Raw genomic sequence first — 27,555 nt, forward strand, 5'->3', positions numbered from 1 at the left:
TTTGTCGGTCCTCTGTTTGCAGACAAGTTGTGATTCACAGCGGTTGGTCGTTTTGCTGCGCAAGGAGCGTGTGCCACCCGATATGTGGAGCTTAGCCGCCAGATAGGCTAGTGTGCTACTCGTGACTGCTCTGTAGATGATACATTCCGTCTTGAACAGTATCCTGGCTTGGAGTGGTAGCCAATGTAGTTCGTGTTGGATGGATGGGGGTAGTTCAGTCTGCTTCCACTTTTGTCAATCCCTGAATGTATATCGCCTTCAGACATATGTTTCTGCCCAAGCACAAATCTTCTCTGCCGCTGCCATCGGAAATGTTGCCAAAAGATGCTCTGAGTGGATGTGTCCATTGATACATGGGTGTGTTGAGTGTGTGTTAGGTAAGGAAAGCAGGTGTGTTGTGCATGTTTTCAGTGAGTGTCTGGATGGATGGAGGCTATGAATGTGTGAGGTCAGAGTGGGTGATATCACTGTAGAATGTGGACATGTGACTGTGAGAATGTTATGCCCTGGTGTTCCCCCATAGTACTTTTGAGAGGTAGCCTAGATGGTTGGTACCAGCGGGTTTCTGTCCTGTAATACTGAAGAGAACTTACCATGAGGGGTCCTATGAAGTCAATTTTCAACAGCAATGCAATGTGTTTGGGTGTGGTGCGAGCAACTGTGGGGGCATTTTATACAGTAACGGAGTACTGCTGGTGGAGGCAGAAAGGGATTTGTATTAGTCAGACAGGTATTGTTTGCTTCTGAAAACTGCTAAACAGAACACCTCCTTGTAATCAGGCTTGAAATCTTAGGCTGAGCATGATTGGGCAATCCTCTGAGACAAGATGGAGCTTCAAGAAGGGAACGAAGGGTCATCGGTGCAGCTGAGTTAGGAACACTCATAAGAAACACATCCATAATAAGGTGACCCCAATCAAGGCTAGAGAAAACAGACAAAGATAAGGAGAACTCTAATGGCCATGCCTGAAAACATCATCTTGAAATGATACCTGCACTGACCATGGCTCTTATTTCTCTCTTTCCCTACAGCATCGCCAGATGCTACTACAGATCACGGAACAGGTAGGATGCAAATGGTTAATATTTGTTCATGTTTTCATGTTCATAGAGCACCATGCCCGATAGTGTACACATGGTTTGAATTGAAGTCTTAATAATGTAGTGGAAGTGGAAAAACTTCGGAATGGGCAAACCGGCCTGACAGAAGCCGACCCCAACTCTCCCCACCCTCCCGCCACACGTACAACTCTGATGGCGGGAGCCTTCTGCTTCAGAATCCTCCTTCGAGAAATCGGATATGACCTATTTCATTGCAGGAATGGATTGGGTCCATGATACACCAATATTTCCATGCAGGTTTCTTGGCCATTCATGAACTTGTAAATGATTTGCGTGTCATCTGTGTAGTTGAAATTAGAGAGGCCTGTCTTGCTGATGGGACCCAGAAGCGGGGACATGCACATGCGTTGAAGGGAAAAGGCAAGAGGCCGGAAGCATTGCGTACTTCTCATGTCAGCGTGAAAGGACATGGCGTGAAAGGGGCCATGAGTGTTAGTTTCTTTCTGTCAGTGAGAAAGGGTGGCAGTCCAGCATAGGGTGATCCACTTTACTCCAATGTCCTCTCGTCTTTTTCGTAGGATCTCATGATCGATAGTGTCGAAGGTGGTATGATAAGTGCACTGGTTGAGTCCATGTATGTCTTGTCTTTTTAGCTAGCAAGTCCGATCTCCATCACATCGTGGACTCAGTGCCTCTTCTTGACCTGAATCTGTGTTGGGATTCGCAGAGGGAGGTTGTTTATGTCTTTTTATTTGCCGGGCTGTTGGCAGATGAATTTCTTGAGGATTTTGGGAATTAAAGGAGTGTTGGAAACTGGATGATGGTTGACAGGGTAGCCTGAGTTGGCTGTGAGCTTTCTTTAAGGAGAGACTTAAGTACAGGGGCTTGTTTCCTTGATGTATTCCCTCATTGAGAAGGGATAGGAAGGCAGGTGCTGCTTCAGTTTGCTTAGTTATCATTTTGTAGATGTTGGGGGGACATTTCTTCCCTCATTCTGTCCTGAATGGTGAAAGAATGGAGAGCCAATAATGGCAGGGTAGATGGTTCTTACGGTAGCTTTTCCTTAATTGGCTGGTTCTGCTCCTTTCTTGTCCAGGTGATCTTGGATTTGTTGAATTTTCTTGCTGACGTGTGTCATAATCGAGTCACAGAGCTTTTGGGTGGGGTTGTGCTAAAGGCTGCATGATGACTTTGAAACCACATTGCACTGATTCAATAACGTTTATTTTCTGGAAGGTTGTTTCTTTTCCTGATTATTTCTAGTTTCCAGTTTTCTTTTTGTATGCGATTCATTGTGTGGGGTGCGGGGGGGGGGGCGGTGTCAACTCTGCAGATTTCTTTCTTTGTGAGGATTTTAATGGCTTGTATAGTACTGTGCTGTTCAGGTTAGTGTGTGAATAGTTGTGCATGTTGTTGGCTTGGTCCTCCATTGTTCTGGCCTGGCTTTCATTTGTAATAATGGGCTTGGGTACTTTGACTCTATCGAGTAGGGTGTCCAGTTGGATATCTTTCTATGGTCTGATTAATGTTGGGGGTCCCTTCGATGGTTGTGAATGAAGGAACTTTGAGGAAGATGGCGGGTGGGATGGAAAGGTGGTCTCCCTGGGGTAAGAAGACTGGGGTACACACTGTGGTGATATTCCCAAAGCAGAAAACACATTACACCATGGGCCTCATTACGACCCAGGCGCTTAAGTGTTAAACAGCGCCGTAAAAGGCTGGGGCGCCGTTAAATACTTAGCGCCTAATTACGAGGTCCCTTTGCGGGACCCGACCTTAACGGCTGGTCTAGACCAGCCGTTAAAGTAGGGACCCGCAAAGGGACCTTGATGGTAATTACGGTACCGCAACTTGCGGTACCGTAATTGCTGCCTTCCCCATTCCCATTGGGCCCTATGGGGCAAAAATGGGAATGGGGAAGGGCCATGGCGGCATGGGGAATTACCGCCCCGCCAACCTCGGAATGGGGTGGTAATTCCCCATTCCACCATGGCGGACTCCGGCATGGACCATGGTGCTAATAGCACCATGGTTTAGTGCCGGAGTCCTAATGAGGCCCCATGTATTTTAATCAATGGATACTGCCCTTAACCAGTTGTGTGAGGTGTATCGTAGTGAGGTTTGGGGAGAGAGTTTGTTGCTGCATAATCCTTTTTCTCAAGAGAGATTTTGCACTTTCCCAGTATAGAGAGGTGTTGGTCATCTACTCACAGGTTTGCGAATTTCGGGGGGGTTTTGGTTTTACTTGTAACCATAACTTCCCTTAACTAAGTTTTTTCACTGAATTTCATAGGTTTTTATTAGTGCAACTTAACAATAACGTCCCTTTAACAGAGTTTTTTCAATGAATTTCATAGGTTTTTATTAGTGCAACCATAAGGTCCCTTTTACAAAGTTTGTTCACTGAATTTCATGGGTTTTTACCAGTGCACCCTATAATGTGCAACAACTTCCTAATATCATACTTATCCCTTATATATCTGCATTTTCAGTCAATCTAAAAAGTTTCAAATAAAAACTCTGCTATTCCCCACCTCCTAGCAACATTTTTAACACTTATATGACGTTTCTTCAACTTTTTAGCATTGTTTCCTGTTCACCGACGATCGCAAAGGTCTGATGTCACTGCAGACTTTTCAGACAGTGTCAATTGACCACGCACGCCCTGTGATAATGTGTTCACGAACGGTTCTGGGCTTCACAAACAGTTCGAAACTGCATTTTAAGCTGATCTAGCAAGTTTTAAGTTCAAAATGTCCCCTTGCACAGCTCATAGACCTATTCTTACTGATTTTCCATCTGCAATCCAGGGGAGAGCACATGCTTGGAAGAATATTAGCACGACTGCTATTTATCTTCAAAAATGGCAGCAGCCATGGCCATCCCTCCTCCCCAGGAGCCACCATCACCACCTGGAGGGCCTTCACAACGGAAAAAGTGCAAAGTTCAATGATGCACAAAACAATCACGAGGACCAGGGAGATGAGATAGAGGAAATGCCTACCTCCAGCAGCCAGAGAGAATCAGGGGTGTGGCCATTTTTTACCACAGTTGGGGATGTACCGAAGGCTGAGGCTACAAAGGTTAAATGTACTGGGTGTATTGTACTCAGTCGTGGACAACCTGGGCAGTACTCCTATGGGACCACCTCCATGCGCCGCCAAACCAAATCCAACCACCGAGATGCTCTAAGAAAGGCTATTCCTTTTTTTAAGAAGTAGCAGGCTGTCTTCCTCTACCTCATCTTCCTCAACCGCTCCTGCCACCACACAGGCTACTCCTGTAGGGCAGAAGATTCCACCAGCTACCTTCCAAGCTATAAAAGAGATTGTTGATCCATATATTTCCAAGACAACAGTACTTTGTATATACTGCAACACACCACTCTGCAAGGGGGAGCAGTACCAAAGTGCTTTCGAGGCTGCAATCAAGGAGCATGAGAAACACTGCCCCTTACCTTACATTTAGGACAAGCACAACATGTTTTCCTGTCCACCTCCCCCCCGTATCTTTCTCTGGTGCCCCTTCCATCATTTCCCTCCCCCACTTTACTTCCTGGACTCTCATGCAAAAAAAAATAAAAAATAAAAAAACAGCCCAAAAAGTTCCTTTAGAAACCACCTTTCTCAGTAAAAAAAGAGAACTAAAACAAATAATCGTATAGACTCCATCGACTTTACATTTTTCAGTAAAGTAGTTAGACTCAATAAGATTCTCCAACATTTCCATTAGCATTTTATGTTATGCTAACATTAATAATGGACAATTGTATAATAGAGTAAAACATAAAAGTACAGAAACAATTTTCTGACCCAAATACTTTTATCTAGCATACAATAAGCACCATAATCCATGCACCTTTATAACTCTCCACGGTCTCTGCAGTCCCCTTTCCAGGCCATGCATCATTAAAAGACCTGAATGGCACATGCACACCATCGCACAGGGCAGCCTTTCTACCCTTTTTACTTTTATATTTGTAACACTCCCTCACTGCCTGCTTTTGCACATTTACACATCCATCCACCAATCATTTCCAAAAACTCTACATACAATATAACCCTATCAACATATTGTACTTCCACACACCAACTACCACCTAACAATGTTGTACACATCTTTTGCATCTGCATTTCCCTTTCTTATACAAAACAATTGTATACAGTGCTCCTATCAATGCACATATGCATTGTGCAGTGAGAGAAGTGCATGAATAGAAGGGGCAGTACGGATGGGCAAGTGCTCATGGGAGCCCAGGTGGGAAGTGCCAAGGGATGCCAAGGTGGGAGGCCACTAGCCAACTGCTGGGGCGGAGGAGTCGCAAGGGTGGGTTGCATCTTAACCGTAACACCCCTTTAACAATGTTTTATTCTGTCAATTTAATAGGTTTTTATAAGTCAAAATGTTTCATGATGTTACATCACTGTATTTAAGTTATTCCTCTTTTAACATATATACAAGAACTAAAAACCTACTTTAACAAACATATTTTTTGCCAAGCATACTTATGTGTGTTGTTATCAGCAGCGCATGTTGGAGATGCAAATCATCATTGAATTGCCTATGGCATGAGGCGCGACCATCGCCTCAGCCCCACCAAGCCACCCCCATTATTCTCTGCACCAACCCTGCATCCTAGCTCAGGGTCCAGTATACCCTAATAAGGTGACCAATGGCCAGTGCTCATGGCTTGCAGCCATGGCCAGTCTCCCAAATCTATGGGGCATGGCTTTGGCCATGCCGCATTCTCCAATAAGCAAATCCAAGTGCACATTTGCATTTGCCGAGGGCCAGGCTTTCTACCCAGACACCACATGTATATCACTAGTTTTCTACTTACATTCTGACACTTTGGAAAAATAAAACACAAGGCAGATTTGCAACAACATGCTTTCAGATCCTTGCTGATGCTCATCGCGCAACTTTGTTGTAATGCAGTCCAGCACTTCAGGCTGTAACCGTAAGCAGAATATTTGTTTCCCACTCAAACCTATGGCTTCAACCACGTGGCATGCCCCAATAAGCAAATTGCAATACACATTTCTCCTTGCTGAGGGCCAGGCCCATTACCCATGCACCAAAGTTATATCACTGTGTTGTGTATTTACATTTTCACATTTTACAAAAAATAAAACACAGGACATATATGCAAAACCATGCTTTGCAGTTCTTGCTGATGCTCCTTGTGTTTAAGTTCTGCAATCCTGTCCAGCACTTCAGCCTGTAGCCACAAGCAATCATTGATTTCCCATTCAAACCTATCCCGATTTCAAAAAACTTTACCCAAAGCCAGTCCCTCGTGGTCATGACCACTAGCCAGATTGTCCGGGTCTTGACAACGTGGCCACTGCCCATGGCCACAGGCTATACCTCTGTCACCAAAGGTATATCACTATGTTTTCTACCTATGTCATAACACTTTTCTAAAAATAAAACACTGACACATTATCGAAACCACGCATTCGTGTCCTTGCCAATGCTCCGTGCACTGTTTTGCTGCAAATACGTCCATGTTTTAGTTTTTCAAAGGTGTCTAAATGCACCGACAAAAAATAGTCATATAACTTAGCCATATCTACACAAAATCCATTCAGACTTTTCACGAACACTTTTTGGCCGTTTTTGCTAAAACAACTGGATGGATTTACACCAAATTTACAAAAAAATGCTTTTGAGACCAAGCGCCGCTCTTGGCACAAATTTGGTGTAAATCCCTCCAGCGGTTTAGGCTGTAGACGTGAGCAAAACATGTTTTCCAATGTGTCTATGAGGAGAACCACACATTTTGGGCCCCCCTTATAACTTCGCCCCCCCTCAGACGAAACCTCACCAAACTTTGCAGGATCAATCCGGGGGGCCAAATACATGTTTTGCAAAGTTTGGTGAGGGCAAAGATATAAACCGCCCAAAAAATGCTCTTTCTATGAGTTGAGCAACTTAACCATTACTACAAGACCGATACCACAGGCCCTGTAATATATATATATATATATATATATATATATATATATATATATATATATATATATATATATATATTTACAAACAATGGGCGCACACCCACAGTTCCAATGATATATAGGATTTGAGAAATGTCATTTTTTGTACATAAATATATTGAAAAGCATTGCAGAACTATACATTTATGAATTAATTTAAAATGTCTTTAATACCTAGCCTCTTTAATACAAATTACATTGTGCTGTCACATTGCAATGATCAATGACATATGTTTCTAATAATGAGTACCCTGAGGAAAGTGACTGGGGTTTCACAGATGTAGAACTCTGTGCAGTACAGCAGAGGGGTTAAGAGCTGGCTGGGCATGCAGCCATGATCCTGAGAGCATTCATTGTCTGGCCTCTACTGACATTTCTTTTCTATGTTGTATTCTCTCCCCAGAATGGCCTGGATCAGTTGCACCTGGTAAGACACAAATCATCCCGACTTGATCATGTTTTCTAAGTAATGGTCACCATGTCTGTTCATGTGCGCATGTTTTCTAACTGAAACTTTAAAATACATGGAGGAGTCAAGAGAGAAAATACAGATTGAAGACTTAGAGGAAAGGACCTGGTAGGAGAATTCCTGCATCTGTCCCATGATACTAAGTCTAATTGTTCCAGGGCGGGGCTGGACGTTGGCAGAAAGGGTCTGCAGGACCACATTTCTGCCCAGAATCCTGATTCTGCAAGTTCTATTTGGACTAGAATGGCAATGGACAGCTTTCTGACCAAGTGTCATGAAATATTAAATAGTTGGCTCTCCCTGTGGACAAAAAAGCAACAACAAATGCCCAGCCGATTTCAGAGGAGATGGGCTAGTCTAGCCTAAAAGCTTGGGTTTGGATTTTGTGTGCCATGTCTATCTAGAGACATCCATCAGGTCAGAGTGGTCAGAGAGGTACATCACACAATGCTCCTCAACACTGTCCTTGCAACTCTCCCCCCAATATTTTATAGACATACCCTGCTCCCGGACACTGGTCTACCTAGCCCACTGATGCATGTGGCTTTGATTCCCACCCCAAGTCCCTGTCACAATCTCAGATCCCCCTGTCAGTTTCCCATCCAGCTGACTCATTGCATTGTTCTGTTTTAAGTTGTCTCCATTGAAATGGTCTGCTATAGGATAAAACGATCCTCCTCCAAACATTTCTTATCTATAGAGAAAAATCAGCCTCAAGATCATACATTTTGAAATTATTGTTCCACTTTTTTTTCTCGCAGTGTATTTCCCAGTTCGACTCGTTAACGGTGCAAACCGCTGTGCAGGTCGGGTTGAGATCCTTTACGGATCCTCCTGGGGGACGGTGTGTGATGACGGCTGGGACCTGGTGGATGCCAACATTGTGTGCAGAGAGCTCGGCTGCGGATCAGCGAGCTCGGCTCCAGGGAATGCCTACTATGGTCAGGGCTATGGATCCATCCTCCTGGATGATGTGAACTGCAGAGGGTACGAGGATGCGCTGTGGCGGTGCCCTCACAGCGGGATGGGTAACCACAACTGCGGCCATAGTGAGGACGCCAGCGTCATCTGCACAGGAGGTGAGTGTGCTTCCATCTTCTGGAGAGGCGGGCACTGCCAGTCCCTTGATATGATATGATATGATATGATATGGCATTTATAACGCGCCTGTACACAAGTGTTTCAAGGCGCGAAATGAAACATATTGAGATGCTGGAGTTTGTTCAGTAATCCATAAAAAGTATATAAAATGAAGTACAAATGTTTTCAGGAACATTGCAGTTAAGAGCAGTGTAGCAACTTGTCAATATGTCAGCCTTGGCTGCTTTTTTAATATTCTGCATATTATAATGTGGGTGCAAATTTTCTTCATGGCATTAGATGGGTTCTCCACACTAAGTTTCCTATTCGGAGTGTATGTGGGAAAGAGAGGGTGTTTTTCTCTGTTATGGTTAATTACGGCCTGAGAATGGATCCATTCCATTGTAAGGGATTGCTTCAGGATGTCATTGCGTGAGAACAACCTGGTACCATGCCACTGTGTGAGTAAGCCCTGGCTTTCTATGCTATTTCACGAGTATGCCCCGGTACGTTGCCATGCCACTGTGTGAGTAAGCCCTGGCTTTCTATGCTATTTCACGAGTATGCCCTGGTACATTGCCATGCCACTGTGTGAGTAAGCCCTGGCTTTCTATGCTATTTCACGAGTATGCCCCGGTACATTGCCATGCCACTGTGTGAGTAAGCCCTGGCTTTCTATGCTATTTCACTAGTATGCCTGTGAGTAAGCCATGGCATTCTATGCTATTTCACTAGTATGCCCTGGTACATTACCATGCCACTGCCTGAGTGAGCCCTGGCATTCTATGCTATTTCACAAGTATGCCCTGGTACATTGCCATGCCACTGCATGAGTAAGCCATGGCATTCTATGTTATTTCACTAGTATGCCCTGGTATATTGCCATGCCACTGCGTGAGTAAGCCATGGCATTCTATGTTATTTCACTAGTATGCCCTGGTACATTGCCATGCCACTGCGTGAGTAAGCCATGGCAGTCTAAGTTATTTCACAAGTATGCCCTGGTATATTGCCATGCCACTGCGTGAGTAAGCCCTGGCATTCTAAGTTATGTCACAAGTATGCCCTGGTATATTGCCATGCCACTGCATGATTAAGCCCTGACATGCTATGTTATTTCACACGTATGCTGTGATACATTGCCATGCCATTGCATGAGTAAGCCCTGGCACTCTATGTTATTTCACGAGTATGCCGTGATACATTGCCATGCCATTGCATGAGTAAGCCCTGGCATTCTATGCTATTTCATGAGTATGCCCTGGTACATTGCCATGCCACTGCATGATTAAGCCCTGGCATGCTATGTTATTTCACAAGTATGCCGTGATACATTGCCATGCCATTGCATGAGTAAGCCCTGGCATTCTATGTTATTTCACAAGTATGCCCTGATACATTGCCATGCCATTGCATGAGTAAGCCCTGGCATTCTATGTTATTTCACAAGTATGCCCTGGTTCATTGCCATGCCATTGCATGAGTAAGCCCTGACATTCTATATTATTTCATGAGTATGCCCTGGTACATTGCCATGGCACTGCGTGAGTAAGCCCTGGCATGCTATGTTATTTCACAAGTATGCGCTTGGTGCATTGCCATGCCATTGGGTTAGTAAGCCCTGGCATTCTATGCTATTCGTACATGCTATGGCCTTATGTGAGTATACCCTGGTGCAGTGCTATTGAATTATATAAGCCCTAGTACCATGTTATGGCATTGCATGAGCAGACTCTAGTACAATGTTAGTACATTTCGTAAGTATCCACTGGATTCATAATAGGACATCAAAACAAAAGGGGTGATGGCTGGAAGGTTTAGAATTAATCATAACTACAGTCATTACTCTGGGCAACCCTCCAGGCCATCATTTGGGGATGCTTGTGGTCTCGTGCAGAAGGGATGTGACCAAGCAGTTCGGGCTGGACTGCCCCTTTTGAGGTGGGACCAAGCCTGATTTGCATATGGCCTTTCCCCTTTTGTAATGGCTTGGCAGGTGAAGAACGATGGTCTGGAGGGTTGTATGTTCTTTTGTGATCAAAAGAGCATTGTTCCTCCTGTATATAAACAAATAAATCAATATTTGTCTGGGATTCATGCAGCATGAATCTAGAAAGCAAGTAATCTCGTTCAAAACAGAAGGCGGAGGACACAGAGAGAGGAGGATCGGACGAGCTGGATGAGGGGAGGAGAGTACGGGGGAAGAGGGGCTATCATTCGACCAAAGGGGGGCAAGGCGCGCCTTGAGGGGCATTGCCTTCACGTCCTTCCTAAAGTGCAGGTTTGATGGGGTCTATTTGTTGTGCATCAGTGTGCTATTGCAGAGCTTGGGTGCGTAGAACGAGAAGGCCTGTTCTCGGCTTCTTTCCTGTTGGATCTCTTCGGTTGTATTGTGGTAATCGTATTGGTTCTAACTTGATGGGAATTTCACTAGTCTGAAGAATGATGGATTAAACTTTTTCAATGAATCATAATCACTGGCGCTGATGTGGGCAACCTGCTCCGCCCCAAACCATTGTTACTCAGCATGCTCTGCCAAGACAGAACCCAGTGGTTATGATTAAGTCAAAACGTTCCACTCCCCACTCTTCAGTTTGGTATGGGTCACCGTGAGGTACACTTCACTAATGATGACCTGGTGGGCTAGACTGCCCCTTTTTGAGCGGGGCCAAGTTTGGTTTGTATATGCGTTTTAACCTTCTGTAATGGCATGGCAGAAAGAAAAGAATGGTTTGGAGGATTGCCCAGAGCAATCACAACCTTCCATACATCACTCCAGACATGGTTCCCGAGCTTGCTGTTCCTTGAGTCCCAACCTGCACCTCCCTCCTTATGCCAAACGTAGGCCGATGCATTGCTGGTGTTGCTTGTGGTTTGTACACAAGGGACGAGCCCAAGCAGTACAGGCTGGACTGCACCTTTTGTGGTTGGTCCATGCCTGATTTGCATATGCTTTTTCCCAGTTCCGGATTATCAAATAGGCGAAGAAGGCAGCGTCCTATGGGCCCAACTGCCTTCAGGGGCCCTCCGACAATGGCTCAAAATGATATTGATTTGATCTTGAAAGATAATTACAATCAAGCTTTCTTAAATTGTTCACAAAAGATAGAAAAAAATGAATCAAATTAAAGAAACGAAAACTTTAAAGACTCTGTAGAGAAAATACTGTATTCATACTGTATTAATGTAATGTACCCATTAACAACTTAAAGAACATAAACTAGAGACATCAGATTCACATGACAGTGTGTCTCTTGAAAGCTCATCCTCTGTCATTTTGTAAAAATATCTGGTGCAAACTACGTATGCGTAATGAACTGTAGTGATGGTCATCGCCATCCAGCGGCCGATGTGCACACTACTTAGTTCAATGTTATCCCACTACAGCGCGCACGCAGTCACGCACGAGAACCTCCAGAAACTAGGCTTTCTGTGAATTAGTGTGCCGCGAGAGTTCCCGCCGACTCAAGACCCTAGTAGAATATCCGTGAGTAGAAGCTTTGAAAACACCGACGAGTATATATAGCCGACATCTGCATTACGGTAAGTTAGCTTTTCTCAGTTGTAATGAAGTTTGATTAACTTCACTGTATAATTTAACAGAACACATTTATCCTGTCCAGACACTTTTACTCATTTTTGGCTGAAACTTAAGAATTCTTTCATTTTCTTCAACAAAGCATAAATATTGTCTGTCGTCGTTATTTTCTAGACCCATAACGTCGGCACCCGAGTTAAAATAATTTGCAAGGGTGGCCCCAAAATGTCGACTGCCTAAGGGCCTCCACAGGGTTTAATCCGGCACAGCTTTTTTTCCCCTTCCGTAATGGAACGACAATTTGAAAAAACGACAGGCTGAAGCCCTCAACTCTTTGCCTATGGCATTAACATCACATGTAAAATAAAAAGATTGATGCGATCACACAGTGAAAGGCTCTTCCTTTTATGCACCATTACCGCAAAGGAAATCATAATTTTCTCCTTGTTGCAATAACTAAATATGGCCAGTGCTTAAACATAAAGGCTATCATTGTAATCCCCTGCCTCGTTTCTTGAGGATTTGAAACTCACATGGCTCTCTTAGATCCACTCCGCGTTGCTTTCACTTGTGTGTCAGCTCCTGCCAATTAATGATGGCTGCTCCATTCACACATGCAAGTCCCACGTCGAGTGGTGCATTAAACTGCACGGTTAGTGTTCACTTTTTTGGAAATTGGTTCACATAGGGAGAAACATAAACCAGATGCTACGCAGCTTGGTTGTGCAAAGGAGAAGACCCCTCACCTGCAGGGTGATAGTTGATCATGCTTTAGATCATCTAGAGCCATTCCCATTGGATAGTTTTGCCTCCATGTGTGTCCCTCTTGACGTTTAAGATCACACGTCAAAGGCCTGTCCACAAATGCAATCATCAGGTTTTTCTGGGACAACTGAGAGTTCTGCTAAGCTCTCTGGGTGGGTTGGGAGATCCAAAGTTGAGAATTTTGCGCTTGGTTGGATTTCCCTGTCTCGGAGCCCCTCTTGACATTTAACATCACATGTCAAAGGCCTGTCAAATGCAATCTTCAGGTTCTTGTGGGAAAATTGAGAATTCCGTTGGGCTTTCCGGCTCTGTTGGGGGATCCTAAATTGAGAAGCTTGCAGTCAGTTGGATTTACCTGTGTGTTTGGCCTTTTGGACTTTTAAGATCACATGTCTAAGGTTGGTTTACAAAGACCATATTCTGGCCCTTCTAGAAGAACAGAGAATTCCGTTCGGATCTCTGGATAGGTTGTGGGGTTCTAAATTGAGAAGCTTGCGATTGGCTGGATTTGCCTGTCTGTGCGGCCCTCTTGACATTTAACATCACGTGTCAAAGGCCTGTCAAATGCCATCTTCAGGTTCTTCTGGAAAAATAGAGAATTCCGTTGGGCTCTCCGGGTGTGTTGGGGGATCCTAAATCGAGAATCTTGCGCTTGGTTGGATTTGCCTGTCTGTGTGGCCCTCTTGACATTTAACATCACTGTCACTCTGTGGCCAGCCACTCTTGGCCCTCTTCCTGCTCCCACCTCTGAGGCTAAGAACCTCGGGGTCATCTTTGACTTCACACTCTCCTTCTCGCCTCACATCTCTGACGTCTCTAAGAACTCCAACTACCAGCTGCACGTCCTCAGAGGTATTCTTCCTTTCCTCTCCTTCCCTCAGAAGCTCACTGTCTCGAGAGCTCTGGTTCTCTCTAGGCTGGATTACTGCAACAGTCTCTTTTTAAATCTGCCTGCCTCTACTCTCCTTTATAACTCATCCAGAAAAGGACTGCAAGACTTGTCCTGGGCCTCAAGCCCAGGGATCGTATCTCTCCAGCACTGAAATCTCTCCATTGGCTCCCAGTGGCTGCAAACATCAAGTTCAAGACCCTCTGCTTTTTTGACAAGGCCTACTGGGGCCTGCGACCGAAATACCTCCAACTCTCTCTTCAGAAATATCTTCCTCCTCGAGCTCTTCGCTCCTCCACCGCCAACTCCTTGAGGGTCAGTCGCTTCTCCAAGCAACGGGTTGGGGACAGATCTCCTTCTTCGGCTGGCGCCTCCGTCTGGAACAGCCTCCCTGCTTCTCTGAAACTTGAGCAGAACCATCTCCAGTTCCGGAAGCACCTCAAGAACTTCCTCTTTGCTTCTGCCTTCTCCCTTCCTCTCCCCTGCCGATCTCCTGTCTGATGCTGCAGTGGTCACCTGGCTACACCCTGAACTCGGGTCCAGATCCCTGCCCGCCCAGTTGCACACCTGCACTGCCTCCTGGCAACCCTTGCACTTGTGGTCTGTTTCTGCAATCCTACAGGCAACTTACCTGAATTTATTGGACACCTGTTGTATGCACTTTTAACAATCACACTTGCCACCTGTTGGCCGCACTACTTGTCATTGGGCATTAAGTCCGAACTCCGTACAACTACTCAACGACAGTGAATCCAACAGTCTGCTCCGTGACCAACAGTCTGGGTTTCCCTGTCGGGCAGAGAGACAGCCAGCTCTTCTTTTCAGGAGAGAGGACCGTCTTTAGTCTGTAAACCTAGGCTCCCGTTCATCCCCATTCTGACCTTTGACACTGCGACCATGCCACTCTGCTGAGCCAGTTGTAAAACTCATCTGTCATCAATGATGGTGGCCTTTGACTGATTTTTCATCCCTTCTTGATGGATCCAGGACAGATCTGGTCACTTTCTCTCTGGGCCAAGAGTCCAATCCTGCAGAGTTGCTCATGACTCTTCAACACCTCCCTGTACCCCCCCTGCCTGGTCTCATTCCCTCTCCAAACTCATGTCAATGTCACCCAGACTGCCTTCGTACGGGAAGGTGGCATTGCCCCTGACACCAGTAGCATCGCAAATTGTCAACGTGCATCCATGACTGAATATTTGACGACATCCTATGCCTAAAAGGATCCAAACCACAAATCTTATACCCAGATATCGCTATCCCCCCAATGCTCCTTTGCTCTTGGCCTGCAACTTTGAGCACTTTGCCGACCATGGTCCATGCAGCAAAGAATCCAGGGTGGGGGGGGGGGACTTCAATGGCTCTTTCTCTTTCGCCATGCAAGTTCACGAGTGGTAAACGCAAAAATCACAAGTCCTTCTTCATGCTTTCAAACATATACTGTAGTTCCTCAATGTGTCCTTCAAAGTAGAGCTTAGAAGACTGCGATAGTCTCTATCTGACTCATCAAGAATCTTACCCATCACCCGGATGCTATCCAAGACGAGGCAAGATTTATGTTAGGCTTGAGACCTGTGGACAACATTACTCCACTGCACTGGCTCACACCTCCCGAGATTACACTTCAACAGGCCCCCCTCCTTGCATGTTTTGTCATTTGCACTAGGAAGTGCAGAAGGAAGATGTAAAACCTAGGTGTTATCGCCTGCTCGCCTTTTCTTTGCATTTTCGCAGTGCAAATTGAAGAGACGTTGCCTGCCATTTATGCATGGAAGGCAGCATTTACAATGTGCATTTGCTGGTGGAAAAAGCAGGCGCTTTCTGTAGGAATTAGCAGCATTTGCACCAGCGTGAAAAAGCCTTTCTTGCGTGAATTCTGTGACACTTCTAAAGCGGAGAGCTGGAAACGGATATTCTGTTCCTTGCCCCTCTGAGCCATGCAAATTCATCAAAACATGGAGTCACGTAAAATCCTTAAGTGCAAGTTTACGCATGGATTTTACGCACCATTTTATGTTATTTCACAACGAACATTAAGTCTACAAGTTCAAAGCAGCTCTCTTCTTAATTTACTTAACTCGAGCAGCAATATCATTTCAACATTAAATAAATCAATTACAAAAAGAAACTACAGTTCCCAATGAATAAAGTCTTTTTGTAGTCCATTTATGATGTGTTATGTATGTAACATGTGACACTTTTAAACCAATCTCAGGCCTTCTACTCCATAACTCCAACTTCCTTCCCTTGTCCTTCTGTCCAAAAACTCTTTTTAAAGAGGCTTGTGCTTTGTCTCATTTGTCAGGGCGCTGTTAGCATTCCCTAGTAGGCACATTGCCCTCTGTGCCCTTCCGGTCAGAATCTCAGTGTCTATGTTCTGATCTTCTTGTTTTGCCTCTTCTGACAATTGCCAGATTTTTGTTACTGGTCCCAGAATATCCAACACTTTACCCTGGCAAGATCCCCAGGACCTATCTATACCTTTCTTTATATGAAGGATAGCATTTTTTCATCTATTTCTGGTGTTTATGCTGCCCCCACCGCAGGGGCGTTGCTAGGGGGGGGCTAAGGGGGCTATAGCCCCTGATCTTTTGGTTGTAGCCCCGGATAGAATCTCAGGAGCTACAGCCAAAAGACTAGCTAGCCCCCAGTCCCGACAGTTCCGACATCAGCTTAGACCCGGGTCTTTTCCAGACCTAGCAACTCCCCTGCCCCACCGACATGTGTGGCTTGGGGCAATCCGCCCAGAGTTTGCTCCTGGCTTCCTTTTACGAAGGATTCCTAATCCCCAACTTGATGTATTTGTCAGTTTTAGATGGGTGGTCCCACTCTGCCGACCTGGGGTGAGATGGGCGAATCTGGATCGAATACCTCGCCCAAATCCTCCTCCTCCCTTTGCCTTTTCCTTTTATTGGCAACATTCTTTTGTATTTGTTGTTCAGGGGATGATCATTCGCGCTCCTCAGATCTGTCCTCAGGTGTTTCTCTCCAATCCCTTTCGTCCATCTCGCCTGACGTAGACTCTTCGGGGTCATTACGAGTCGGGCAGTTAGGGATACCGGGCACCGGTAAGGAGACCAGTGCCGGTAATCCCCTACCGCCCGATTCCGAGGTCCCCTAACGGGAACAGCAAGGGTCCCGTTAGGGGGCCAGGCCGCTAATTACGGGCCTGACATTAGCATGCCCGTAAATAGCGCCTTTTCCATTCCCATTGAGCCCTATGGGGCTATGGGGGCTCAATGGGAATGGGGAATGGTTGGTGCAATGGGGACTTACTGGTCCCGCCAGGGGCGGACTAGACCGGTAAGTCCCCATTGCACCACACAGGACTCGGTCCCGTTATTGGAGGCAGTCATGGCGCAAATAGCTCCATGACTACCTCCAATCTCGTAATGACCCCCTTCGTCTTTCTACGTACATAGCCATTCTCTCCCCTAACTCTGGGGTCCCCGGTGTACCTCGCCAAATCAGCTGTCCTCTATTGCTGCCTCTCTAGCCTCTTCCCCTGCCTCTTCCTCTCGACTGGAAGAAGGGGTTGGGTCTGCGCTCTTCTTGGTCTTTCCAGGAGCCCCTGTTACTGTAATTGGGCCTGTATGAAGGATATCGGCTGGCCGAGCGACACCTTCCTCTGCCAGCCTTCCTGATTTGGAAGCTTCTTAGGGTGCTTCATGTACGGTCACTTGATGAGTAGGAAATCCATGGAAGCTTCTTAGGGTACTTCATGTACGGTCACAGGATGATTAGGAAATCCATGGAAGCTTCTTAGGGTGCATCATGTACGGTCACTTGATGAGTAGGATCTCCATGGAAGCTTCTTAGGGGCATCATGTACGGTCACTTGATGAATAGGAAATCCATGGAAGCTTCTTAGGGTGCATCATGTACGATCACTTGATGAGTAGGAAATCCATGGAAGCTTCTTAGGGTGCTTCATGTACGGTCACTTGATGAGTAGGAAATCCATGGAAGCTTCTGAGGGTGCATCATGTACAGTCAGTTGATGAGTAGGAAATCCATGGAGGCTTCTTAGGGTGCATCAAGTACGGTCACTTGATGAGTAGGAAATCCATGGATGCTTCTTAGGATGCATCACGTACGGTCACTTGATGAGTAGGAAATCCATGGAAGCTTCTTATGGTGCATCACGTACGGTCAGTTGATGAGTAGGAAATCCATGGAAGCTTCTTAGGGTGCATCATGTACTGTCACTTGATGAGTAGGAAATCCATGGAAGCTTCTTGGGGTGCATCATGTGCGGTCAGTTGATGAGTAGGAAATCCATGGAAGCTTCTTAGGGTGCATCATGTACTGTCACTTGATGAGTAGGAAATCCATGGAAGCTTCTTAGGGTGCATCATGTACGGTCAGTTGATGAGTAGGAAATCCATGGAAGCTTCTTAGGGTGCATCATGTACTGTCATTTGATGAGTAGGAAATCGATGGAAGCTTCTTAGGGTGCATCATGTACTGTCACTTGATGAGTAGGAAATCCATGGAAGCTTCTTAGGGTGCATCATGTACTGTCACTTGATGAGTAGGAAATCCATGGAAGCTTCTTAGGGTGCATCATGTACTGTCACTTGATGAGTAGGAAATCCATGGAAGCTTCTTAGGGTGCATCATGTACTGTCACTTGATGAGTAGGAAATCCATGGAAGCTTCTTAGGGTGCATCATGTACTGTCACTTGATGAGTAGGAAATCGATGGAAGCTTCTTAGGGTGCATCATGTATGGTCACTACTTTTCTGAAAGAGTCCATTGGTCCCATTTAATTTGTCCAAAAGTACAGCTGACAAACTGCCCAGGCCTAAAATTGGGCTTCTGCCCATCTCATTTGAAGAATATACATTTGAGGGACCCCAAATGATAACCAAGTGTGCTGCGACCCCTATTGAGCTGAATCAAAATGTTTGATTGACCCAGTTTGATTGACCAAACACATGCTTGGGTTCCACTTACTAGACTCAAATGTACGAGTGGCCGTACGGATCTGGTACAATTTACTGCCGTGGCTGCTTCATTGCTTTTTTGTTTATCGCATTTTTTATGGGAGGAAAGCCTCCCATGTCCTGTGTCTACCCCAAGCCTACCCTGAAAAATACATAAAAACTGTCAATCATCAAATCTGCTGAACCGGCAGTGGTGAGTTGGGCAGGCGCCGTTCCTACTGCTCTATTGCAGTACTTTGCAGAACACCCCCATAGACTGTCTCAAACATGCCCTGCTATTCTCATTTAAGCCACTGAAATGTTCCTGTTGAACCTATCGTTTGGCCCATTAAGAACATGGCTGAAAACACTGCTCCTCCACAATGTTGTTGCTCAACCACATAGAACTTCACCAAAGACCCTTTTAAACCCACTTAACTGCCTCAAACTCTCCCTCCTCACCGGATTAGACCTGAAATCCTATCCCCTCACTCACCACAACACCAGGAAGGAAATAATTAAAGAGAAGCACACTTAATGAACACCCAGAAATCCATCCCCTGTCCTCCATCCACCTTCGCCTCCCCTCGATCCCTATCCTGCCAACCGCAAGTCCTCTGCCTTTCTCTCTCATTGGTGCCTCACTCGATAAACCGCCTGCCGCTGCCTACCCCCACAACACCTTTACCTTTTTGCCTTGCTCTTGATCGCCAGTCCCAAGGCCTCCGCCAGTCTGCAGCCCCCCCTTTCACAGCTACGTGATTGATGCAGGTGCACTGCACACACTCATCTTTGGACCATTTTGACAGTGCTGTTTCCGGTGGAGAGTGGCTCTAGGGAGCACCTTCTTGTGGAAGGTGACACTGAGGGAACCCCTTTCTGTCATGGAATTAATTGTCCTATATCTGTCAGCAGTCTGTGGCACAGTGTATCATGTCATCCTTATCCATTCTCTGGAAGAGTTGATTGGTAATTTCCTCATTCCTGTAAGACAGATGGTTGTGTGTATCACTAAGACCATACACACGTAATTCCCACCCTCTGCATGGCCCAGTGGCTCTTCATTGCATGCGTGAGACCATGCACCACTCTAGTAGAACTGGTGGGAATCCGATACGCTTATATCCTTATACGCTCTGACAACAAAGTAAACAAGGTTCCCATCATAACAAACTATTCAAAGTCAAGACTGGATGTCCAAGAGTGTCCTGTGTCTGAATGACACCAAAACAGAAATAGTGGCATGCAGTCAGAAACCCAGAACCAGCCTCCTTTTACCCTGGCCATCTTTCTTGGGTACTTCTTCCATTTTGTCACCCTTACCCAGGAACTTGGGCATCCTCTTCAATCGGTAACTGTCTTTAAAGACACACATGATCTCTTCCATCTATGGAGGATTGTTCCTTTCCTCAAATTCTAACACAGAATTCGTTCAGGCTCTGCCCATCTCAAAACTGCATTACTGCAACAGTCTGTACTTAGGCACCCCCCAGGTACTCCCTGAGACACATACCAGGAGTACAAAACAGAGCAGTCCGAATGTTACTTGGTGCTAGAAGAAGAGACACATTTCAACAGGCCTGAAAAGTCTACGACGGCTTCATGTAGAACAGACTCCTTGTGTCTAGTCCAACTGGCCAACTGGCTGATTAGCCCAACCTATGAAATCCTAGATCCAAGGAAAATGGGGACCAAAAACCTTGCAGCACTAAATGCAACAACACGACTGTTTTAATTCCTGGAGCCGACAGCCACCACCTAGTGGTTGTACCTCCCACCTGTGCACTCCGAACATTGCACCACAAAAGTGCTGGAGGCACGCTTTCGGTTTTCGTTCTCTTCTGTTAATGTGGATTGAGGAAGGAAATGGGAGAGAGGAAATAAGGCAGTGTTTTGGGAATCTCTGATCAGAGAGGGTCCAGGGAACCTCTGTCCGAGAGCATTGTTCTGCCTGTGTGGCGCGAGCAGTGCGTGCCACGCGACAGCACGTGAACAGGCATTTATCCAGATTTGGATTAGCACTGCTCAGAAGAAGGTAGAGACAGACACTTTTCTCACCAAAGGTAGGAGCAGGTCTGTGGTACTGGTGCAGAATCTGGCAGAATGATCTGGACTAAGGGTGGATGCCACCAAATAGAGAAGCAGTGGAGCCTGACATCCCCTGAGTTTGTGTAAAGGGTCAGCCTTTCCTGCTCAGGCACAGGTGGTAATAGCAATTGTTGGAGAGTGGCTGTGCTTTTTGGGTGGCTCTAAGAAGGACTGTCCATTAACATTCATATCTATCTCTCTACTCATAAAGGCCTGAGGATGACAGTTACTTGGGCAAGCATGGCTGTTGAATAAATGTGCACTGCAGACCCTTTTAGAGCTTCAGGCAGAAAGGGGCACTATGAAATGCATAGCTTGCATTTGTTCTGCTCTGTACAGCTGATCAGGAGGGAAGCTCTAATTGGCTGAATAGGGTGCATTAAGTCCTGCCATCACAGCGGGAGCCCCACACTGTGCAATTGATATTGTAGGTGTTCCTAATGACCCTGAATGCGGCTGGCTAGTGTGTGGTCTGTGTTTGTGTGTGTGTGTGTGTGTATGTGTGTTTGTGTGGTTGTGTATGTGTATATGCGTGTGTGTTCGTCTGTTTGAGTGTATGTGTGTGTGTGTGTGTGTGTGCGCGCGTGCGTGTGTGTGTGTGTGTGTGTGTTTTTTCGTCTTACCATTCCCATTACTATGGTTTGCAATCCTTCATTTTATTGGGTGTGTATCGTGTGTACTGCACAACGGTAGCCGGGTCGAGATGTCTGGTAACAAATCTGAACTGTGCATGCATGCTATGAGAAAGCCCAGAATCAGATGTTGAATGATGAAGCGATTGGAGATGGCAATGAGTGAAGCTCTGCTCCAGAAACAATTGTGGCTTTGGATTCACCTGGGCTTCTTCTCTTTGCAGGTCACACCACAAATATGCCAACAACTGGTAATTATGGATTGATTTCTTATGCATGCCCACAATGTGAGTTAGTGAGCTCGATGTTACAGGTGAGCAAGGATGTAAGGCGTGTACCTGGAGGAAGGCATTAATGATAAGGACGGTCAGACCCACTAGTCAAGGGTCTACAACCTTTTGCTCTCCAGATGTTTCTACTACAACTGCCAGCATAGCCAATGGCAAGGGATCATGGGAGTTATTGTTCCAAACACCTGGAGACCCAGTGGTTGCAGACCACGGCATTAAATGGGGTGGGAGCAGGTGCACACATCAAATGGCTGTGTAATGACAATGAGTGGCTTTTAAGCAGTGCTGCTAAACCAAAAGGGGCGTCTAGGAGCCCATTATGTCCAACTGCGGGCATTCTCCACATTCTGTTTGAGATGGTGCCAACCCTCCATGTTTACACCAATTGCCTACATTTTAGAGTTCATTGTTGGGAGGTGGTCTGTGTACAGACAGACCCACTGCACATTGTTTTACTAATTTAAAAGGGTATTGGATACAAGTGGCAAGATATGTTGAGAGAAATAGGGAGTGAATCCTGAGGAAGGGCGCTGAGAGCACCTTGCTTCATATATTTGTTTATTTATACATTTCTTAATTTACTAATTTTTCAGAAATCCTAAGGCAAGATGTTCTAACCAGGGTACAGTGATTTAACTAAGTAGTCGCAGAAAAGATGGACGATTCAGACCGAGAAGAAAAGATTGCAGGATTTGTAAAAGGGTGGACCTGTACCAGAGGCAACCAGAAACAACAGGGTCATCGGCTAATTTGACCATGTGCAAGATCAGACAAAAAGGACAGCATTTTTAAGAAAGATGGGTAAAGATAGATCAGGAGACAAGAGTCAGGATAAAAAATGTGGATAGTGTTAAAAAAAGGTGTCTCCATATGATTGAAAAAAAAGATGGACAAATAGACATGAAATGGGATTGATGATATCAAACAAACAGCAGCTGAACTTGAAGACTGACAGACAGACAAAACAAAAACTCAGAGAGAAAAACAAGAATGCAAGAGGTGGCTGGAATCACTAGAGAAAAAGAGAGAGGAAGGATTAAAGATATGGGTTAGTAGAGGCAGAAAGAGAGAGAGAGATATGGAAAACCTGGTACGTGATGTGTTATAGGCTGTGGATTTTAGAAATGGAGAGCGTTTGCAAAAGAAGAGAGGGGGTATACATTGTCCTGTAACAACAGAGGCAGATGTGGAATTTCCCGTCTGAAATGATTCGACACTACTTCAGTTGTTTTTATGGAGAAAATAGCAGAGTTTGTAGAGGAAGAACAAACACCTCTGTCTAGGTGTCACCCTCATTAAATTAGAAGACAGACTTCCTATGTGCATCAATACATTGTGTTCTTGTCATCTCTGGAAATGTGATAGTGTGTATAGATGAATTCTATGTCTGCTCTAGATTGCAAATATGATACAATTTAATTTCTGTGTAAAGACATTGTTAAATACATATTTAAATTAAAAGTTCAATGTGAACGTCTGGTAAGATAGCGAATATTATGTAGATCGATCCGGTCCCCTAACGACTTACCACCTAAGATGTTTACTTTGATAAGACATTTTAAATGATATGCATTTCTACTTTTGATTGTCCTAAAATGAATTGTGTTATTATGAATCTTTATGGGTAGCTCTACATATTTAATTTATTTAATAAACTATATAAATATTAATGATACAAACGTAAATGAAAAGTTAAATCATCATTTAGAAAGTTGGACTGAATGGTCCGATCACCCAAGCAAAGTGAGGCTACATTCACTAAGCTTAGCACAGAATTGGCTGCTCCCCTTTCCCCATGTCAATGGCCAAGGGTACCCCATATTGCACAGAGTAGTCAAGAAAGAGGGATAATAGCATGGTCAGAAATCTGGACACAGGCTCAAGAGAAAACTAAGATATAGGCAGTCTTCAGTAGGGATGGAAAAATGAGACTGGTGATCCAAGAGATATACAGTCCTCAGCAGGGATGAAAAGATGAGCTTGATGATCCAAGAGATAGGCCGTCTTCAATAGGGATGGACAGATGAGGAAGGTGATCCAAGATATAGGCAATCTTCAGTAGGGATGGATAGATGAGGAAGGTTATCCAAGAGATATACAGTCTTCAGTAGTGATGGATAGATGAGGCAGATGATCCAAGAAATAGGCCGTCTTCAGCCGCGATGAATAGATGAGGCAGATGATCCAAGATATAGGCCTTCTTCAGCCGCGATGAATAGATGAGGCTGATGATTCAAGAGATAGGCAGTCTTTAATAGATATGGATAGATAAGGAAGGTGATCCAAGAGATAGGCAGTCTAAAGTAGGGGTGGATAGATGAGGCAGGTCATCCAAGAGATATACAGTCTTCAGTTGGCGATGGATAGATAAGGCTGATGATCCGAGAGATAGGCAGTCTAAACTAGGTATTAACAGATGAGACAGAATATCCAAGCTAAAGGCCGTCTTCAGTAGGGATGGATGGATGCGGCTGATGATCCAAGAGATAGTCAGTCTTCAGTAGGGATTGATAGATAAGGCTAATGATCCAAGAGATAGGCAGTATAAAATAGGGATGGATAGATGAAGCAGGTAATCCTAGAGCTAGGCAATCTTCAGTGGGGATGGATAGATGAGGCAGATGATCCAAGATATAGGCCGTCTTCAGTCACAATGGATAGATGAGGCTGATGATACAAGAGATAGGCAGTCTTCAGTAGAGATGGATAGATGAGGCTGATTATCCAAGAGATATGCCATCTTAAGTAGAGACGGATAGATGAGGCAGGTGATCCAAGAGATCGGCAGTCTTCAGTAGGGATGGACATATGAGGCAGGAGATCCAAGATAAAGGCAGTCTTCAATACGAATGGATAGATGAGGCTGATGATCCAAGAGATAGGCACTCTTCAGTAGCGATGGATAGGTAAGGCTGATGATCCATGAGATAGGAAGTATACAGTAGGGATGAATAGATGAGGCAGGCGATCCAAGAGATAGGCAGTCTTCGGTATAGATGGATGGATGAGGCAGATGACACAAGATAAAGGCAATCTTTAATAGGGATGGATAGATAAGGCTGATGATCAAAGAGATAGGCAGTATAAAGTAAGGATGGATAGATGAGGCAGGTGATCCAAGATATAGGCAGTCTTCAGTAGGGATCGATAGCTGAGGCTGATGATCCAAGAGATAGGCCGTCTTAAATCGAGATGGATAGAGGAGGCAGGTGATCCAAGAGATAGGCAGTCTTCAGTAGGGATGGATAGATGAGGAAGGTGATCCAAGATATAGGCAGTGTTCAGTAGTGATAGATAGATGAGGAAGGTGATCCAAGATATAGGCAGTGTTCAGTAGTGATGAATAGATGAGGCAGGCGATCCAAGAAATAGGCAGTCTTCTGTAGGGATGGATAGATGAGGGGGATGATACAAGAGATAGGCAGTCTTCAGTAGGGATGGATAGATGAGGCAGGTGAACAAAGATATAGGCAGTCTTCCGTAGAGATGGATAATTAAGACAGATGATCCAAAAGATAGACAGTCTTCAATAGAAATGGATAGATGAGGCTGATGATCCAAAAGATAGGCAGGCTTCCGTAGGGATGGATAGATGAGGCTGATGATCCAAGCGATAGGCAGTCTTCAGTAGGGATGGATAGGTGAGGAAGGTGAACAAAGATATAGGCAGTCTTCCGTAGAGATGGATAATTAAGACAGATGATGCAAAAGATGGACCGTCTTCAGTAACGATGGATAGATGAGGCTGTTGATCCAAGATATAGGTAGTCATTGGTAAGGATTGATATGCAAGGCTGTTGATCCAAGAGATAGGCCGTCGTCAGTAAGGGGTGATATAAGAGACTGGTTATCCAAGAGATAGGGAGTCATCGATAATGATGAATAGATGTGGATGACGGTACAAGAGTATTCAGTCTTCAAGCCAAATGCAGTAGCAAAGAGACAACCAGGGAGAGAGAGATGAGAGTGGGTGTGTGAGAGAGAGAAAGACTGCTTTTTGGAAAATTGACCAAAAAAGAACTGCCTATCAGCCATATAAAATGTCTTGACAGTCTTCAAAAAGTAGAACTGGGAAGAATGACGAATAGTGAGTTAAACCTTTCAATAAGGACAGAAGAACAGGACTGAGGGTCTGAGAACTGATGTGTGTGTCTATGAAAAGCAGAGAAGAAAGGCTGAGGGTCAGAGGGATGAAGGATCTTCCGTATTTATTAACAGACAAATTCTTCCATTCTTCCATTAGTGGGGTTAAACATCTGACGGATCATTTGGGATACAGCCAGAGTGTGCTGTTATGGAAAATGTTAGGGGCACAGGATCAATCAGTGGAAGAAGACTCCATGTGAAGGTTGTACCAATAAGACAGAGGACTAGTCAGACGGTAGAGGATTGTAGGAAAAGGATCCAAGGGAATCATTAAGGATCAGAGATGTTGGGTGCTGTAGAAGGGCAGCAGCATATACAAATACGGCTGAATAGCAGAGCTATAGGGATGGACATTGAAGAGGTGGAACAAACTGCAGATGAGCAGAGTAAACAGAGCGGTGCAGTGAGCTCTTGGTAGGCTTATGATTGATATGAATTGTTTTGAGATCATATCATACTTGCCATGACTGTTTTTTATTATTTTCTGTTTTTTATTCATTCTCCTCCTCAAAATCTACTGCAGTCAACCCAGGAACAGGTAAGATACATTTGTGCCATAATTGATTATGCTTCCTTTCATTGGGGTATAATGTATAATGGAAGGTTAAGTGGATGGGGCAAGAAAGAGAATAATACCCAGAGAATGGATTGGGAATCTGGAGATCTAGGAGGCGGATGTCAAAAGCTGGGGTAGATCATGCCAGCCTAGCAGAAACCACCCACACCAGCCCCATACCACTAAACTGCATGGTGCCGAGGATGGGGAGGAGAGAGCATGCCAGCCTAGCAGAAACCACCCATACCAGCCCCATACCACTATACTGCACAGTGCCAAGGTTAGGGAGGAGAGAGCATGCCAGCCTAGCATAAACCAGCCAGACCGGTCCCACACCACTATACTGCACGGTGATGAGGTTAGGGAGGAGAGAGCATGCCAGCCGAGCATAAACCAGCCAGACCGGTCCCACACCACTATACTGCACGGTGACAAGGTTAGGGAGGAGAGAGCATGCCAGCCTAGCATAAACCAGCCGGACCGGTCCCACACCACTATACTGCATGGTGCCGAGGTTAGGGAGGAGAGAGCATGCCAGCCTAGCATAAATCAGCCAAACCGGTCCCACACCACTAAACTGAGTGGTGCCGAGGATGGGGAGGAGAGAGCATGCCAGCCTAGCAGAAACCACCCACACCGGCCCCATACCACTATACTGTATGGTGCCGAGGTTGGGGAGGAGAGACCGTTTCTGCTTATTATCCTCTCCTGGAGTTCCCGCTTTGAAAACAATGGGCCTCATTACAAGCATGGCGGTAAGGCAACAATGGCGCCGGTATCGCTACCGGCACCGTTGCTACCGTACCGCCATGCTAGGAGTTCTGCTCGCGGGTGCCCTTGCAGCCATCAGGTCTGACCTGGTGGCCGTAGCGGCACCTGCGTGCAGAACATGATGGTGGCACCGATACCATTATTAACGGTATTGGTGCTACATTAAAGTAACGTTATTAACTGTACCGGTGCTACCACCCTCCTCATTCCCATTGAGCCCTATGGGGCCCAATTGGGATGGGGAGTCCCTTATTACTGGCACCCGCGAAGGGGCAATTACTGGGTCCGCCAAACTGGGCATGACCCGGTAATTGCCCATTCGCGTGTGCCAGAAAAAAAAG

General features: G+C 45.4%; 1 protein-coding gene across 1 annotated transcript in view; it reads left to right on the forward strand.

Annotated features, from left to right (window-relative positions):
• Positions 1-26,451, forward strand: part of LOC138473460 (deleted in malignant brain tumors 1 protein-like) — a 199,114-nt gene extending 172,663 nt beyond the window's left edge. The window contains exons 13-17 of the mRNA XM_069612108.1: positions 1,033-1,065; positions 7,465-7,488; positions 8,292-8,609; positions 21,676-21,702; positions 26,411-26,451. Of these exons, the coding sequence (XP_069468209.1) occupies positions 1,033-1,065; positions 7,465-7,488; positions 8,292-8,609; positions 21,676-21,702; positions 26,411-26,451 (443 nt within the window). The remainder of the gene's footprint in view (positions 1-1,032; positions 1,066-7,464; positions 7,489-8,291; positions 8,610-21,675; positions 21,703-26,410) is intronic.
• Positions 26,452-27,555: the final 1,104 nt, after the last annotated feature.

The sequence above is a fragment of the Ambystoma mexicanum genome, chromosome 8 (genome assembly GCF_040938575.1).
Source record: "Ambystoma mexicanum isolate Mex_15411 chromosome 8, UKY_AmexF1_1, whole genome shotgun sequence".
Taxonomy (NCBI): Eukaryota; Metazoa; Chordata; class Amphibia; order Caudata; family Ambystomatidae; genus Ambystoma; species Ambystoma mexicanum.